Here is a 19110-nt window from a genome sequence, read left to right as displayed (position 1 = left end):
GGGGCTCTGCATTTTAATTTAATTTTAAATGAAGCTTCTTAAACATTTTAAAAACCTTATTTACTTTATATACAACAATAGTTTAGTTATATATTATAGATTTATAGAAAGAGACCTTCTAAAAACGTTAAAATGTATTATTGGCACGCGAAACCTTAAAGTAGAGTGAATAAATGAAGACTCAGCACAGCACTTCTGAAAGGTTGCTGACTCCTGATCTAGATGTTGGGCTACATTGTGCCTTACATGCCCAGCCCTATGTGGGTTACTGCACCCAGCTACAGCATCCAAGTACCCCAACCCTGCTCTCCCTGCTCTGACCCCTCTGCCCCTATTTTATCCCATTTTGCACATGGAGAGGGCAGCAGCAGCTTCGCCTGCTATTACTGCGCATGCGCATCCTCTCGCTCACTAATTACACGGGTAGCAGGAGCTGAGGCTACACGGGAAACAGCTGCTCTGCATCTGGGAGGCGGCCGGAAGTAAGCGCACTGCCCCACCTCTTCCTGCGCCTGCCTGCCTGGCCCCTCCCGCTGCGTGACGTGGGGGGGAGGCGAGGTGGCTCCCGGCTGCTTCCTTATTGGCGGCTACTGCGCGGCGCGTGGATTCGGGATGTCGGTTCCTCTGCGGCGGCTCCGCGAGACCCCGCGGCACCTACTGGTGTGCGAGAAAAGCCACTTGCGCCATGAGCGCTCCCGGCACGCGGCGCACGTGCGAAGCCACGCCTACAACTGCCGCGTGAGTGCGGGGCGGTTGGTGGCTGTTGGGGTGCGGGGGTTCTTTGCGAGCGAGCGGGAGGGGCCCCCTCACCACCTGGCTCGGTGTCTCCCTCCCAGCCCCGCTTCCGGGTGCCTGTCAGGGGCCGACTTCCTAGTTGCACCCTGTGAGCTGCCTGGCCCTTGGCTACAAATGTGCCCCGGTTTCATGGAGCAGACTTAGAAACCCCTCTGCTGGGGCAAGCCCCTGGTGTAGACGCGGCTCTGCTGCCCCATCTGCGGTACAGGGACTGTAGGGCAGGCAACCTGAATTATAAGCGTAGGCCGACATTAGGGGTCATCCCCAGTTTGACCTGTTCAGTTGCAGGGTGGCAGCCGTGTTAGTCTGTATCAGCAAAAACAACCAGGAGTCCTTGCGGCACCCCAGAGACTAACAAATTAAAGCTTATGCCCAAATAAATTTGTTAGTCTCTAAGGTGCCACGAGGGCGCCTTGTTTCTGCTCAGTTTGTAAGGCTGCTCGTGGGGCTGGTGCACTTGTCTAGTGTAGACAAGGGCTCAGGCCTGGCTTGCACTTAAAATTTAGGGTGGTACAGCTGTGGCACTCAGGAGTGTGAACAATCCCGAGCCTATAGCTACGCTGACCTAACCCCCGTGTAGACACCACTCGGAAGGTGCCCGTCAACCTCGCTCCTGTCCTGTGGGGAGGTGGAGTTCCTACACCAAAGGGAAAAACCCTTTTAGTTGGTGTTGGCTGCATTTATGTTACAGGTTATGCTGGCCTAGTTCCAGTGACAACTATACTGCTATAGTCTCTGTAATGTAGACATGGCCTTAGACTGAAATACTAACAACCCAAAATCTACTAAGTGGTGTACACGATGATCTCTTTTTCCCTTCCTCTTCCAAAAATAAAAAAAATCTAAAATTAAAATAGCTGAGCAACAGCCTCTTTTTTGTATAAAGGTTTGTATTGCCAATTTTTCCATGTACATCTGCTCCATTGATTATTTCAGTTCAGCTCAGCTCTTGGGACAGTTCTTCACAGATAGATGAATAAAGTTGTGTGACTATTTCCCCCCCCCTCCTTTTTTTTTTTCTTTGCAGAGTGCTGGATTTTTAAAGCAAAGAGGGAAAAACTCCAAAACTTGATAGATTTTCAATCCAGACATAGGCATGCGCACGGGGTGTGCCAGGTGTGCCCGTGCACACCCTAATGCAGGGCAGTCAGAGCTGTGGGGGCGGGGCTGCGTGCTCTCTCGGGGCTGTGTGTATGGCTCCACGCTGAGCCAGACGCTACTAGGAGCCTGAGGGGGGTTGGACAAGGGGCGGGAGCAGTCGGGGGACAGGGAGCAGGGTGGGTTGGGCCGGGGTGCTCTCACTTCGGGGGCAGCTCCCCCCTCCCCAGCGTCCCTGCATGCAGGGAGAGTCTCAGCAGAGGCAACACTGCCCGCTGCCTCCCTCCCAGCGCTGACCCGGTTGCCAGCCCATTGGCCAGGAACCCCGGCCAATGGGAGCTGTGGGGGGGCGGCGCTAGAACTCCCAGACCATGCCTCCCCACCTCCCAGGACTGAGCCACCTGGGACCAGTGCAGGGGCCGGGTCGTTCTCGGCCAGCATGGGGGGAGGGCTCGTCTGGGCCCCAGGCAAGAGGGTTATGAGGGGGGCAGGCCCCTCCCACTCAGATTCCCCCACTAACCCCAGCTGTGACGCTGGCTCAGCCCAGGCAAGGCAAATAGCCCCCGCCCAGCAGGCCAGTGAGTGTGGCTGGGGGGCAGGCAGGCGGGGGCACTGGGTCTCTGGGGATGGTGCTGGGCAGTGGGGGTCTGTGTGGGGTACTCCTGGGCCCCAGGGGGAATGAAAACAGTCCAGGTCCCCCTCCTGCAGCATTCTTTGCTTCCCTGCAGAAAATGAAGGAGAAACAGGGGTGTGTGATTGGTAATGTTCATGGCATAGTTTGGGGGCATTACCCCCCAAATAGAGGTGAGGGGTGGGGGGCTACATGGGGTGCAAGGTCACGCCATTCTCCCCCCCCCCCCCCATTTCTGTGAACACAGAGTTGCTGCAGCCCCGCTGAAAAAAAGAAGGTGTTGCTCAGCTCCCTGGACTTTGCAGCTGGACACCACCTTCTGGGTCCTAGGGCTGGTTGAGCTCCCTTCAGTGTGCTGGGAGCCATCCTTCATTTTGTACAACAGTGAGTTGTGGGGCAGGGGAAAAGAGGCAGGGGGGAAAGAAGGGGGTGGGATGCGGAGGAGATGGAACGGTGGGGAAGGGGCATGGGATGGGGAAGAGAAGGGGATAGGGGAAGTGGGGACCCAGCGTGCAGATCCCCTTGGCAGCAGCTGGGGCTCCCCTGTTAAGCAGGCCCCTCAAACCCTCACTCTGACAAGCCCCACCTCCCCTGCATCTGTACCACCCTGATGAGCCACCCCCAGACACCCTCCCCACTGAGCCCCAACCACCTACACCAGACTCCCACCCAAATGAACCCCACCTCCCCTGCACCCAGACATCTCCCCCCCGCCCCCGCTGAGTTCCAACCACTTTCACTTGGTCCCCCTGCAGACTCCCATTACCCCTACACCTGGAATCTCCCTGTACATCCAGATCCCCCACTGAGCTGCCTGCACCCAGACTGCCCCACACAGAACCCTCTTACCCCCGCCCAGCCAATCACCGCCTCCCCAGTGCTACACATGACCTTTGTTGACTTACATCAGTCATAGCACTCTTCCACCACTGCGCTCCAGCTTGGTTGGCGCTCTCTGCGCCCGCCCTGTAAGTGCCATCACGCCATTGGTCAAGAGGATGTCCAGGGGGTGGGATTTGATGGGGACTCTGTTCTGAGCTGTGGCGTGGTAAGGGGGCTGGGCCGGGTGGGTTGGATATGGGCCAGAGGGTCTTGAGGGCAGTCAGGGGACGGGGAGTGGTTGGATAGGCATGGGAGTCCTGGGGGTCTGTCTGGGGGTAGGGGTGTGGTTAAGGGTCGGGGCAGTCAGGGGACAGGTAGGGGGTAGGGTCCTAGGAATGGAGTTACAGTGGTCCAGAACTATAAGTCACCTGTTATTCTTTCTGCCTTAGCAAAAGAAGGTTTGGTTGGTGTTATTCTGTGTGACAGTTCCCTGCCACCACAGTCTCCTGTTAGCTAGCCAAAAAAACTCCTTAGGATTCTGCCACCCAAGACTGTGCCTTGCAAATTAATCCTTGGTGTACTACAATTCTCAAACTCTCTAGAAGCATCTCTCTGCAGCATCCAGCCCCTGTCACTGGATGCTGACAGAACTACCAACTCTGCTGCCACCAAAGAGACAGACTACACACCTGCCTGCTGGTTCTGCTGAGGATGCACACCTCTCTTTATTATAACAGCACTGAGATGAATTTATAATAAAGCAAAAGTAAGTTTATTAAGACCAGAGATTTAAGTGAAATTAAGCAGAGATAATAGAAACAGAAAATGGTTAAAAATGAAACAAAAGTATAACATGTTTCTGAGCTATATATAACCTTAGCAGGCTCCATGCTTTGTCTAAAGCAGTTTTCTCACCTACAGCTACTTCTCAGCATCATCAACCCATCTGGTTGGAGATCCACTGTTCATAGATGCAAAGAGCACTGACCTCTTTGTTCCCTCAGTTATGAGTAGCAATATGTCCTTTTGCTGCTTATATTCCCCAAAGTTCATAGTCTTTGTCCCAAGAGTCAGGCTGACTCCCTGTGGTTCACATTATGAGGTGTCCTCTGGTGTGTGCTGATGCCATGCTATTGCCTCATCCTCTTGATAACTGGTGTTTTCCTTAGATGCAAATGAATGGTCCATTGTCTCTGGCAACCCTGTGCTCTGTTTACATTATAGACACAGGCGAATCAACATTCCCTTTGTCTAGGACAAACATGATCAAATCTGCCCCCAGAACTTATTATAGAAACATATTTCCAGCACACATACATAACTCTTTATACTGCATCCATGCATCATCATGCAATGATATTAATGACTAGTGTGTCACCAGCTTTCACTTGATACTTCACAGAACACTCTTTGCAGAAAATAACATGATAGCAATGTGGTAGATGTAATGAGTGCGTCATTGGAATTGGTATATTGGAATTGGAAAAGGTACAGACAAGGGCAACAAAAATTAAGGGTATGGAATAGCTTCCATAGGAGGAGAGATTAAAAAGACTGGGACTTTTCAGCTTGGAAAAGAGACGACTAAGGGGGGATATGACAGAGGTCTATAAAATAATGACTGGTGTGGAGAAAGTAAATAAGGAAGTGTTATTTACTCCTCATAACACAAGAACTAGGGGTCACCAAATGAAATTAAGAAGCAGCAGGTTTAAAACAAACAAAAGGAAGTATTTCTTCACACAACGCACAGTAAAACTGTAGCAGTCCTTGCCTGAGGATGTTGTGAATGCCAAGACTATAACAGGGTTCAAAAAGGAACTAGATAAGTTCATGGAAGATAGATCCATCAATGGCTATTAGCCAGGATGGACAGGGATGTTGTCCTGAGCCTCTGTTTGCCTGAAGCTGGGAATGGGCAACGGAATGGATTGCTTGATGATTACCTGTTCATTCCCTCTGAAGCACCTGGCATTGGCCACTGTCAGAAGACAGGATACTGGGCTAGATGGGCCTTTGGTCTGACCCAGTATGGCCGTTCTTTATGTCAGACCTGATAGGAGTTACAGAACAGTGGACCCTCTCCCATTGGCACTGAGTGCCTCTTAGGGTCACAGTATAGATTTTAGACTTATTCGTGTGTAAGTTATTTGTAAATTAATCTTCCTGGCTGCAGCAGTACCTAAAGCCCAGATCCTACAAACTGCTGCACACAGCCAGAACCCCATTGAAATCAGTGGAGCTCCATGTGGGTGTAAGGGTGCAGAATTGTGTCTGAAGATTAAAGGTACCAATCCTACAAGTGACTCCTTGGGGGTGGACCCCAGTGGTCACATAGAGCATTATCTGGAATGGGGCCTAAGATTGCATGCAAACATTTGTAACAAAAGATTGGAAAGAGAGCGCTTCTCTCTTAGAATCAAATTGAGTTGCATTTTGCAGCAGCAAGTAAGCAAATTGTAGTTGAGTTTACTAAGCCTCCTCTGGTTTGGCTGCAAAATTAAATGGTCACTTGCCTTTCTGTCAAAGTTTAATAACTGCAGTTAAACCATATGAATGTTGCTGAAAAACCCAAATCCACTCTGTCCCCTCCCTTGTCACCACAGCCCCCTGTGCAACCCTCAGTGCCAACTAGCAGAGAGCACAACATACCATAAGTCACATCAGGCCTGATGCTCTCATTGCCCCAACATACTGTGGTCATAAACTGTATCTAAATGATGTTGTGTAAAGTATCATATGCAAACTGTTAACATGTTGGTCCTGAAAATCATTGCATGATATATGTACGGGGTGTGTACAAAGAGTTAGAAATGTGTGCTGAAAATATGTTTGTTTGGCAGGCAGCACATAAAGCCCAGCCTGCCCTAGACTAAGGAATGTGTTTTTACTTGTCTGGCCAGCTTGATCACAGAGGACAATGAAAAGTATATTTACATATAAGGTAAACAAAGCCATCAAACTAGCAAGTGGGGAGATGATCACTTAATGATCACGATGGGGGATGGAGTCTGTACCTTCCTGGCTCTTGAAACAGAGACAATGAACTTTGGGGTAATATAAGGGGGACAACGAGAGATTTGAGTCATCTGTCATTGAGGGAATTTAGGGTTCAGTGTCCTCTGAGCCTATGAAAGCTCTCTTGGCCTAGAAGGCAAGAGTATCTGGAAACTGACTATAGGTGAAAAACCTGCTTAGAAAAGGGAACTTGCTGAAATTGTTTGCCACAAGAAAGCATATTTTGTTTTGTTTTACTTGTAACCATACCTGTTTTTTTTTTATTCTTATTTATTATCACTTAAATTTGTTCTTTGTTAACAAACTTATTCTTCTTTTATTACAAAACCATGTCAGTGCTGTGTATTAAATTGGAGAGTGAATCTTCAGCTAACCTAACAGACTGATATGCATGCGGTCTTTTTTGGAGGCAGCAAACTTAATAATTTCTGGGAATGTCCAGTGAGAGGGTCTGGATTCGGCAAAGAGATGTCTCTGTGGAACTTGGGAATTGGGGTTCACTGGTTGTTACATGCAAAGGAAGTTTTGGACTGGCAGAATCCTGTAGCGTTTGCTGGTGAAGAAGAAAAGCTGGTGTGCCAGGCCTCTGACACATTACTTAGCAGCAGCAAAGCTCTCGCTTGCTGGGTCTGAGAGGGGGTAGCACAGTGGCTTATAGTTCTGGGTACCCCAACGGAAGCATCACACCCTGATTAGAAAATTAATGGATAAAACATTTTAACTGAGGCTCAGCGTCAGACATTCTCAGCAATACACTTCTCCCGAGTCTCACCCCCTCCCTTTTCCAAAGCACTACTTTTGTGTTAAGGTCTATCTCACTCTCATCCAAAGGGCAGCTCAATGCTGCCATGTCAGACTCAGCCTATTCCCAGCTCCCGTGTATTCTCTTCTGTATGGGTTCTTATACTAGGTTCATCACCTTAGTAGCTGAGGACTAGATGCACAAAGGTATGTAGACACCTAAATATCAGACTTTGGCACCTAAGTCCCAGTTTTAGGTTCTAATGCAATTCACAAAACTCCAGCTGAACCCTGTAGGCCCTTAAACTCACTCAGCACCTAAATTTTCAGGGTAAAAATTCCATAGCTACTTACGTTTCTGCCTCTGGGCCTGTGCACTGCTGCCTTGCTCTAACTATCTGGAATCCTGTCTCCTGCCTAAGCTCCAGAGCAATTTATGAACGGGGGAAGATAGGTGTTCACCTGCCTAACTTGCTGGTGGAGCTTGATCCAGTAGGTGTGCTCAGAGACTATTCAAAATCTAGTGTTTGGTTATAACTTTTAGGCCAGTGGTTAGAGCACTCACCCAGGAGGTGGAAGACCCAGCGTCCAGTCCCCCTGCTCCATTGACTCTCTTTAATTATTTAGCTGCAGTGAAACAGCTTCAGCATGAGAGATTGAGGGAGCGCTGTATCAGATTATCCCATAGCTCAGTGGGTAGAGCACTTGCCTGAGAAGTGGGAGACCCCTGTTTAAATCCTGGTAGATGGGGGGAATTTTGAACCTGGGTCTCCCTCATCCTGGGTGAGTGCTCTAACCACTGGTCACAAGGAAGACAGCAGCAACACCTTCTCCTTTGATTGTCTTGTGTAGCATTGAGAGCTTGCCTCGTTCATTCTCATAAGAAACACATTAGGCCTTAATCTGCTTGAATTTGGGAGAATAGCCAAACTACATTGAATGCACCTGATCTCATCTGAGTTTTTATGGATCAAGCAGGCTTAATTTGAGGGGGGGGGTGTAAATCTGTGTCTTGCACCATGGAATGTATTCATTTTAAAAATGGACCAAATCCTACCCTGATTTCCATTCATGCATGGGCATAACTAAGGACAGATCTAACCCATTATGTGGTAAATGCCCCAAATAGCAAAGGTAAGCATTCAAAACAGATTTTAAACTAACCTTTATTTTGTCTTAAAACCATACCCTTTGCAAAACCATGCTGTGCAATAATATCCCTTTCTGTAGTGCTTTAAATGGCACTGTACTGTGTATGAACGATGCAAAATAGAGAACTGAGTCCTAACAATAAGGTTTAGTAATTGTGAAACTCAAGGGCATCTGGAGTGGGGCTATCTTAAAATTAGTTATGTGCTGAATTCGCCTCTTGCTATTTGGGGCACTCACCCATCTTCAGATACCTTTAACTCTTTAATTTTATGTGCTAATCTCTTTGAGGAGCTGAATTTTTGTTTGCTTATTTCTTCAGCCCAGTTTTGTAATTTCGATTATCTATGTTTATATGTAAGATCTAATTTGCATTACAAATATGGTCTGAATAGGTGTCATTTTTGATCCCTGAATGTGGAATTCTTCCAGAAGCACTGAAAAGTGTTATCACAGACATTGGAGAGTATTATTTGGTGAAGAATTTATCCCTTCATGAATTGGTTACGCATGAATTTATCAATACATTCGTGAAGAAAGGTAAGGGGGAGCTAAAAATACATACAGTGAATATGAATGAAACCAAATGTCTTGCCAGTGCTTCCTGGAATAGTAAAAAGTGCTTGTGATAACATCAGGTTTTGTTTTGTTTTTTTTCTATGAGTTTTTTGTACTGTGACATTCTTGGCATTTGGAAGAGACGAACAAATAGAGAAGTCTGCATCACTCTTCTCTTCTCTCTGTCCCTGGTAAATGGGCTATTATACCTGTTATAGTGCAGAGGAGAAAGATTAGTGGTAGAAGAAATGGTGGAGGATGGACAGAAAATGTGGGGAGAGAGCAAGGTCACTGTGGTTTTTTTTTAAATTGAATTTCCATATTTTTTTTAAGGGTGGGAGAACTAAATAAAGGGAATCCTGTAGTACACTCGGATCAGTTTATTCTCTTCCTCGTTAGAGTTTTTGGACAAATGCCTGAAAATGTACACTGCTCCTGACAACGTTTACCTTTACAACAGCTTTCCCCACATAATTCTTAACAGGAATGATCTCATAAACCACTAGCTAGAGAGTAAAGCGTTAAACATTTGAAAGCAATAATTCCAAGATTTCAGAATGATATTTTTTGGATTCTAGCTCTAGAGGGCTTGAGGTAACAGTTAGTTATTTAGGGTGTGTCTACAGTGCAAAAAAAAGTGTTCTTAACTTGGATTAGCCAACTGCAATAGCTAATTTGTGTGAAAATAGCAGTTAAGACACAGCATCTTGGCTTTTACTCAGGTTAGCAGCTCAAATTAAAATCTATAGGAAGAGGACCCTAACTGCTAACCCAATTTAAAAGCCAAGTTGCTGTATCTTCACTGATATTTTAACACAAGTTAGCTACCACAGGGTAACTAATCCAAGTTAACACACCTTTTTTGTAGTGTAGACATACACTATATGGTAGTGTTTTTCAAACCGTGGGTTGCGACCCAGTACTGGGTCACGGCATGTAAGGCACCACTGGGACATTAAAAGTCCAGTTGGTGGTGCTGCCCAGCAAAGGCAGGCTAGTGCCTACCTTTTCCGACACCGCACTGCACCCCAGAAGCGGCCAGCAGCGGGTTCATCTTCTAGGAAGGGGGGCCACGGGGCTCTGCATGCTGCCCCAACCCCGAGCACTGGCTCTGTACTCCCATTGGCCAGAAACCAGCCAATGGTAGCTGAGGAGGAAGGGGGGATAGGTGCCTGCGGGCAAGAATCGCGCGAAGCCGCTTGCGTGCCTCTGCCTAGGAGCCAGACCTGTTGGTGGCCGCTTCCAAGGCACAGCGCAGTCCACGGTGCCAGGACAGGAAAGCCTGCCTCTGCACCCCAGAGCTACGCTGCTGACTGGGAGCTGCCGGAGGTAAGCCCGTGCCCCAACCCCACGCCCCAATCCTCTGCCCCAGCCCTGAGGCGCCCCAGCCCTACCCCAGCCCCCACACACTCACCCAGAGCCCCTTCCTGCACCCCAAGCCCCTCATCCCCAGCCCTACCCCAGAGCCTGCACCCCCAGCCCTGAGCCCTGACCCCTTCCGGTGCCCCAACCCCCTGCCCTGGGTTGCGGGCATCAACAATTTTCTTCAACTGGGTCCCCAGAAAAAAAGGTTGAAAACCATTGCACTAAGGTACAGCAAGCATTGAAATGTGTTTGTACATGGGTGAAGGGAGAAGCAAGATGTTAAAATCAAAAGTCTTATTAAGGTTTGTGATCTCAATAGGTGAACATGTGTAAGGCCTGTGGCATTCTTTACAGGAATGGAATGAGGGAAGGTTAGCCCTGGTGCTCTAGCTCAGTTCCATTTGAGTAATTACAATCTGCCTACCTGAATTCCTGAATTCTCCTTGCACTTTCAATTGGGTATGATTTATGCTTTGCTTTATGTCCTGAACTGTAGTGATGTGTTGCTGTTGTTTAATCACAGCTATCTTCCAGCCTAGAGGTAACTGCATTTCAGATATTAGTGACGTGATTCTTCTCCATATAGTTTGTAATCATCTTGTGAAGTTCTGGGTCTTTCGTTAAATGTCATTATAGAGATAGTAATTATGAATAAAATCTGCGAGTTCCAAAGAGGGCATGTAAATCTGCACATAGAAATGGTTTCTCCCTCTGGTCCTTCTTCCATCTTGAACATTAAAGATGGAACAACGTGTCTCCTGCCTTTGATATTTAACACTCTGAAGAAAAGGCATGTTGATGGCAGACATCCAGGGACATCCACCACTTTGTTGATGCCAAAAAGTTCCCTATCACTGAGGACTCAATCGTGTAGCAAAGGATTTTTTCAAATGAGCTGTTTTAAAAGGAAAGTAGTTGTCCCTCCATTAAGGATTAATTACTTGCTAAATTTAGGACCCTCTTTCTTACTGCTCTTATTCTCTTGAATAGTACTTGTGCCAACAGTTCCTATTCAAGCAATGGGACCACTCATGTGCCAAGATTACAGGACTGGGCTCTTGATTTTAGAAGATGAAGGTGGTTGTGGGATATGACTGAACAAAAATGTCCACAATAACAACAGCGTCCTCTCTGTTTTTCAATGTGACCCAATATCTGAAAAATGGTTGGACCAATTTTTTTTCTAATTTGGTGAAAAGAATCACTTCCAGGGTGAAATAAAGTGTTTCAATTTTGGGCCTGGAATGAATTTCATCTGGGTTATAAAACCCTGAAAATGTCACTGTCAGATTTGTAGAGGTAACATGAAAGTACCATAGTGGGAGAAGGCTAGTTAGTTGAAGTGCAGAAATCAAGCAGGATCTAAACAGCAACTGACTGATTTATTTATCTTGAGATGAGTCTAACTTAAATATTGCCAGTATATCTTTTGCGAACTGTATAACCTCAGATTGTACTGTTCCTTTGTGTTAAAGGTTCATGCTATGCTCTTACATACAACACAAAAATTGATCAAGATAATTCTGCTGCTCTACTACCGACTGGTATGAATTCATACTATTCATTATACATAGACATTAACTAATGCCTTTGAGTGTTTTGTTTTTACTTGGGATTTTGAAAGGGGTACTGTCAACTGGAAAAATCATGAGTACATTTCTTTACCTATATTTACTAGTAATTATTAAAATGAAATATTAAAAAAAATGAAAGTTACTCTGTTGTTAATGCTCACGATTTATTTCATTTCTTACATCATGGAAAGTAAACTCAACTAAGTCAGTTTCACTTTTACTTATTTCAAATGGTCAGTGCTGCAAACCTTGGGTTGCTAATGTTGTAGAGGAATGTTTGTGTAAAAACTGTTTTCATTGGAATTAAAAAACAAGCATTTCTGTTGGTCTGAAACTTTATTGAAGGCTGCTTTTTACAAACTCTAAAATCTAAACCATTTTAAGTTGACCCTGCCCTCTTTAAAAAATATGGGTCAGGTGGTTTTAGTATATTTAGTTCTTAAAAGTACTGACTAATACTTCTCTCAAAGTATAATTAAGCATTTCACACATGAGAGTAATGGAGAGCTTTGTTTTGATTCACTGTTTTCCAAACGTCTTGAGATTTCAACATATTACACAATACATATCACAGCAATTACAGTAAAAATGTAAATCTTTTCATATCCTTTTATTTTTGGTCTCATTTGCTAATTGTCATAACCCAGTTGCCCCCCCCCCCCCCTCCAAAAAAAGCAAGTGTTTGGCAGAGCACAAGTAAACTGAAATTCTTCATGTAAGCTCTTTGCGGCAGGGATATCATCATTTGTATGTATATACAGCCACTAACCCAACGGAAATCTGATCCTGATTGTGGTCTCTGAGTGCTAGCAATGTGTAAATCTGTCAAAATAATATTCACAGCCATTCTGGAGTCCATGATTTAGGCACTGGGTGATATCACAGTTCAGTCCTTTTTGACACTCATTATTATTATTTTGTGGTAGTGTCCAAAGACCCCAGTCAGGATCAAGGGCTCCATTGTGCTAAATGCTGTAGTGGCAAAGGATGTCGCCGTGAATGCACCAAAGTGTTTTCAATCTAAGCTGCAAACCTTCAGACACTTAAGTATGTGCTTAACTTTACTCACCTGAGTAGGCCCATTGAAGTCAGAAGTTTAAAGCACAGCAGTAGCTTCAAGCATATGCGAGTGTTTGCAGAATCAGGGCCTAACTCAACACAAGATTCAACAAATGAATATAACAAACACTAGGGAATAGCTGGGAGGAGGGAAGATATGGGTGACAGAAGTAACATGGCAAAGTTACATAGGGTAATTGCACAACTCAGGAATTATGTTATTTAGGGTTCACTCATGCTAATTCATAAGACATATTTTGACAACCAACAATAATCTACTGTTAAGATTTTCCTGGGTGTCTCTTTGTGATCCATTAAACTGAAACTGAAGGAGCCTGGATTACATTACTAACACCTAGTGATCCAGGTTTAACTTTATGCAGCATGAGACTCTCAAAGATTTTAAAGGGAGCTATGGAAGAGATAACTGGTACTAACAAAAATCCTTTCTGTTCATAGGAAAACTAATTATATCAGTAGACAAGGATACATATGAGGAGCTTGGACTACAAGGTCGTCCATCTCAGTATTCTGGTAAAAAAGTCATGAGATATAGTAAGTATTGTTTACACTAACAGCACCTATTCTAATAATAATATCCATTTATAAAGTGTCTTAATAGGACACCAAACTCTCTCAGTTTAAGCTTTGATTCCTCTAAATTTGGTTAATCTCTGGGATGTTTTCTCCCTGTGTACACACACTATACACGTATTGAGAGAAATATGTAAACTACACAAGTAACAAGAAGAGCACAAATAGAACATATACATTTAATATTTTGTTGATATTGTAAGAACTTAATTTTTGCATTTCTTGATTTATTTTTAATTATATATCCCTTTTATTGCAATAATGTAGGATGTGAGCATTTTTGCATTTTATATATTGTATGCAATCTCTGTATCTTCACAGCAGAAAAACAAAAAACCTTAATCTTTTTTTAAATGAAAGCTTACACCTTGCAGAATGCTGCAGAAACTGCAAAGAAAAAACTAAATTTGAGAGACCCCTTTTGTTGAGAGAGAGAGAGAGAGAGAGAGAGGATTTTGTGCTGTTTGTTTGAGACACTTAAAATCTTTCTCAGGCAAATTGTCCTTTCAGTAGCCTCCGTGCCTTGCACACTGTAAAGAAAATTTGCAGTTCTTGGCAGATATCCTGTGGACATGCTTATGACTGATTTTTTACAAATCACTAACTCTTTTAGTTCATATCCTCCCCCCCACAAACCTATAAGGGCCGTACATATTGAAAGCTAATTACAAGCAAAGATGAACTTTCAGAGTTCTGTTGGCTTTAAGTTATCTGAATAAAAACAACTGGTAGCAAAATAGGACATAATGCTAATTCATCAAACTTAAAAATGGCTCAATACAATTTCTTCAGTTTTTTTTTTTAATTCATCTTTGAACTGGGACCAATGGGTGTGGGAAAACAGGCTCATAATGGAAACAGTGCTGAAGCCATAAGTATGGCTTTTCCTGGTACTGTAAGCTGCAGCTTTTTTCTTAAATACCAATGGTCTGTTGCCAGTATTTTTTTTGAAAGCCACTATTTTGGCATGACAGCCCCCCTTTTCTCATTTCCCTCACAAAAGTGAGCTGCTCATTGCTGGTTTTTAGAAAGCAGTTAACTTAAAAACAAACAAACAAAAAAAACACCAAACAAACAAAATCCCACAACTTTCCCTTGATTTCTGCACAGTGAAGCTGAGACACAACAGAGAAGTTAACAAAATGCAGCAGTTGTAACGTCTTCTACATCAGAATAAAGAGAGAAAAATCTTCATTTGCAAAATGGAGAGCAACAGCTATATGACTAAGATTTTGAGAGAATGCTACAAGGCGTGGAGGGTTAACTTAAAAGGAAAAACAAAGTGTCTCCATAAAAAAGTAGTTGACAAAGTCTTCTAGTACTCTGATAATTCTTATAGAATCTGAATATTAAAGCTGAGCTCAGTTGAGTAAAATTTGCCCTTTCATCTTTTACAGTTGTTACCATTGACTTGACTGACTCGGCCTTTGATCCTGATAGTAAGAAACATAAAAGAGTGCTTTGGGCCTTGAAAGAGAAGAAACCTTTAGAATTTGATTTCCTGCTGTCCTGGTATAACACAGGTAATAAGAATGAACTGTAATATTAGAAGAATATTCAAATATTACTATGGATGACATAAAATTAGATGGGTGAGGTAATATCTTTTATTGGACCAACTTCTGCTGGTGAAAGAAACAAGCTTTTGAGCTTACAAAGAGCTCTTCCTCAGGTCTGGGCTGTGTGAAGAGTTCTGTAAGCTAGAACGCTTGTCTGTCTCACCAACAGAAGTTGGTCCAGTAAAAGATATTACCTCACCCAACTCGTCTCTCTAATATCCTGGGACCAATATGGCTGCAACAACAATGCATACACCAATAATTAGATATCATTCTTATTTGGGTTGTAAACTTGTAATATAGTGAAATTTTGTTACTTAAAGAACAAACTCTTGTTGATGGCACCTCAAAGGTGCAGTGACATGAAGTAAAATTGATCAGGAAGAAAACTGCAATTGCTGTTTGATTTTGAAATTAACGTACAACCATTGTATGTCCTGTTATTGGGCCTTTTGTGAGGCTGGTTAAAAAATTTCCATTGAAACTTTTTTTTTTTTACAGGTTTTGTTTTTTTTTTTTCTTCATCAAAAAAAAAACAACAAAACATTTTGATTTGGAAGTGCTGCAGTGGTGCCTCATGGGAGTTGTAGTTTGTTTGCCTCATGTCCCCGTTTTCCTCTATAGGCCAGGCTCCTTGTCCTGGCTTCATCTGTCATGATCCACTGCCTCCCCTCTCCAAAAGGGGAAACTGTGGTACATTATAGGAGTTGTCCAACATCAACCAGGAAGCCTGGCCTATAAAGGAGCACAAGGCACTGCAGCAGTATTTCCAAGTCAAAAAAGTTTGGTTTTCCACATAAATGTTTTATGTTTTGAATTTTTGCTGAAAAATTGAAATTTTCCATGGGGAAAAGTGACCATTTTTCAAGCAGCTCTATGCTGTTCTTCTGACATGCAGAGTACAAGCTCTCTTGTTGGTGGCCTATATAGAACATCTCTTCAGGAACAGCCTGCCACTGTCTTTTTCAGAAGGAGACTTAGTATTGTTTTTCTCCTTTCATCCAATGATTTCAAAGTGTAGGCAGGGACATTATAAAAATTGCTTTTTACCAATTGGATATCTTGTTTTTGAGTCTGTTAATATATCTTGAAGAGATGGTGTGGGAGAAAAGAGGACAGACTCAAAACATAATGTTAGTGATAGAACATCATCACCTGAATATAGTTTATTTGTAATAAACTGTCATCTAAGCCTCCAAATCTGGTTAACGTTTCAGTGGGATGATCAGATTCTCCATTTGCATTCTTATAGAGAAAGAACAAGTGGAAAAGCATAATTTTTCCTTTCCTGTGGCTATTTATTCGGAAACATTAAACAAACACTCATCCTTGAAGATGTTCTGTAATACATGAGTTTAATTTTTATTTTGCTATAACTGTTGCTAATGACAAATTGAACTATACAAATATGGCTCAATAAGGTTTCTGAGCTTGCTGGATCTGAAACTGTACTTCATTTCCAAGAAAAGAGGAGAAGATATAAAATCTAGGGCTCTGGCTTAGGTAGATAAATAGCATGTAAGCAGTTTTAATTTCAATTCATCATATAGAGCATCTCACACATCTTTTCTTTACAGATGCATGTAAAGGTTTCAGTTTAGTTTGATACTCAGTGTTCCTTTGTTGTTGCAGTTTTATAACAACTTTGTGGTCTGTGTTGTTAGGTGCAGAAGGATCAACACTGATGTCATACTTTTCCAAAAACCAAATACAAGCCCATCAGCCAAAAACAACATTCAGCACATTAAGAAATTTGCAGTGTCCAGTGTTCCATAGTAATGAACTGCAAGGAAAGCTGGAAGAGTCATGCAGTGCACAGGAACTGTTTGAATGGCTAGGTGCCGTTTGCAACAAAGTTGGTTTGTAAGTGTCTGAACTTGCCTTCATCTTAAATATTTTTTAAAAAACATAAGCCATAATTTACTGCCTTTGATGCCTGACAGTAGGCACTTCAGTCTTTAGGTACCTTAAATAAGTGACTTGATTTTTCACAGGTGCTCAGCACTTCCGAAAAGTGGACCATTTATTTAGAGGCCTAAATATGTATTTAGGTGCTTCATGGTTGATGCACAACTCTGAAAATGGTAGCCTTGGTATAGAAAATACGCAGTGTACCTCATCCAGATTATTTCTGTTTTCAGAGACAACAAGTCATTTAGCTTCTTATCAACCTATTGCTGTCCTCAGCCCAGCACAGTAGTGGAGCAAGCCTATTTGTGCACAATCACTGGCTTTATAGTCCCAGAGAAGATAATTCAGTTATTGGAACAGCTATGGTAAGGGCGATCAGAGTTACATTATTATAACATATTTACAATTTTAATACTTTTCCCCTTCAAAGTGTTTTACAAAGACTAATCTTCAGCACCCCACAGAGGTGAGTAAAGGATATCCTCCCCAATTTACATATAGGGAAACTGAAGCAAAGAGGTTAAGGCCACAATTATCAACAGTGACAACTGATTTTGAATACCTCAGCTTTGGGGGACCCAACTTTGAGATATTCTAGTCTTGTTGTTTGGTTTTTTTAGTGTTAAGCAGCCACAGCTCTCGCTGAAGTTATGGCAGCTGTGGGAGCTCAGCATTTTTGAAAATCAGGCCCACTGTATGTCATATTGGACAAGTCACAGCCAAATTTTCAACTCCTAAAGCAAGTCACACTGAGCTTTGATTAAAACACAGATGTTCTGGCTCCCAGTCTTAAGACCACTGGACAAAGCCTGGTCTTTATTAATATTAGTTTATGATTTGTAGTCTGGTTCCCTTCTGGTTGCTGAAATACTAATCCACAAAAAGAGTCCGTTCACCAGATTTTCTTTCCATATGTCTTCCACTCTGACATTGGATTGTTCTATTATCCTAGTCACAAATAATGCCAATTCCCTGCAAGATGGTGGCTGCCAGAGGCAGCTCAGAAAAGCTAGTTTTATTAAAAACAACAAGTATTTCTAATTAAAGTACAGCTCAGTTACATGTGTCAAAGTACATAATACAATATAAATCTTCAGGGGTGAAGTTCTTCATTGTGAAATGCCATTTGGTCCCATTTCTTTTGTTTTTCGTTCAGTTTTACATAAACAGTTAACATTAAAATATTTAAACTGAGCAGTCTCATAAATATTTTAATTTAAGGCAGTATTAAGGGTCTGAAGGAATGCTAGTGTCTCAGCAGGAAAACTACAACCCTTTGTGCTCTCCGTATGTACCTTCTAAAATGATGTGACAGCAGTTGGAATTTCTCATTACACTACTGGGTGTCCCACATTTCAGTAAAAAGTGATTTTTAACTCCTTTAGTTATACATTTCAGTTAAGTAGTTAGGTCTCTAATTCCATTCTGGTGTTCTTCAACATAACTTATTGTTCCATTCTAATTAGCAGTTAATGTATTTTTCTTTTCCAGTTGCTATTTTGATGAACCAAAATTGGCGCAGTGGGTGACCTTAACCGTGCATGGCTTTGCAGACAGCCCTGTTTCCTGGAGAGAAAGTGAACATGGTTTCCAAAAGGGAGGAGAGAACTTGTACAATTTTGTTGTTTTTAGGAACCTGGACTATTGGCTTCAAATGGCTGTTGGAGCAAATGATGATTGCCCACCTTAAAAGTTCTGCCTATAGGAAAGTTTCTTAAAAAGAATTATCTGAGATGTGCTTACAAAAATATCAGACAATTAATTAGCCATTGAAAGGATCTATGTATATAGGAAGTTTTTCATGTTAGCATCTTATTGCTTCCACGTGACAACTGGAGAAGTCTTGTTTACTGGAATGTGTATTTTTGTCATATCTATTTTTAATAAAAAGTGAAACATCTGTTCCTTAGAAATCTTGTTACATATTCTACAAATGTGTAATCTTGACAAAATGATAAATGGTTTTCTAAATCATGGCCTTCTGTGTTAAAAACAACAACAAACAAACAGCACACCCTCCACTAATCAGATACCAGGAACAGAAATTCCACCTTCCAACACAGAAAGAAATTTAAAGCAGCAACAAGGGGTCTGCAGCCTGGGAAAGTTCTTAGCTCCTATAAATATTGTATATGGCTGGCTCACTTGACAGAAGCTTTATTGGATGTTTTATTTTGTTATGCATGCATCTGTGCAAACTGCTGCAGTTGTTGGATAAGTCTACCATGACCCGGCT

The 19110-nt window shown here is 43.0% G+C and overlaps 1 protein-coding gene across 2 annotated transcripts; it reads left to right on the top strand.

The window, feature by feature from the left end:
• Positions 1 to 468: 468 nt before the first annotated feature.
• RPP40 (ribonuclease P/MRP subunit p40) lies at positions 469 to 18774 on the top strand. Of its 2 annotated transcripts, XM_005305977.5 has the most exons (8): positions 469 to 738; positions 8650 to 8794; positions 11653 to 11721; positions 13270 to 13365; positions 14802 to 14927; positions 16628 to 16826; positions 17105 to 17239; positions 18366 to 18774. In XM_005305977.5, the coding sequence occupies exons 1-8, from the start codon at positions 613 to 615 to the stop codon at positions 18562 to 18564; spliced, it is 1095 nt and encodes a 364-aa protein (XP_005306034.2). In that variant the 5' UTR covers positions 469 to 612; the 3' UTR covers positions 18565 to 18774. The 2 variants fall into 2 exon arrangements, with proteins under 2 accessions (XP_005306034.2, XP_042716509.2); XM_042860575.2 differs by lacking the exon at positions 17105 to 17239 and having other exon boundaries at positions 501 to 738.
• Positions 18775 to 19110: the final 336 nt, after the last annotated feature.

This window comes from Chrysemys picta, chromosome 2 (genome assembly GCF_011386835.1).
Source record: "Chrysemys picta bellii isolate R12L10 chromosome 2, ASM1138683v2, whole genome shotgun sequence".
NCBI classification, from domain to species: Eukaryota; Metazoa; Chordata; order Testudines; family Emydidae; genus Chrysemys; species Chrysemys picta.
Note: the sequence above shows the minus strand (reverse complement) of the source record. Positions and strands in the feature narration are given on the sequence as shown.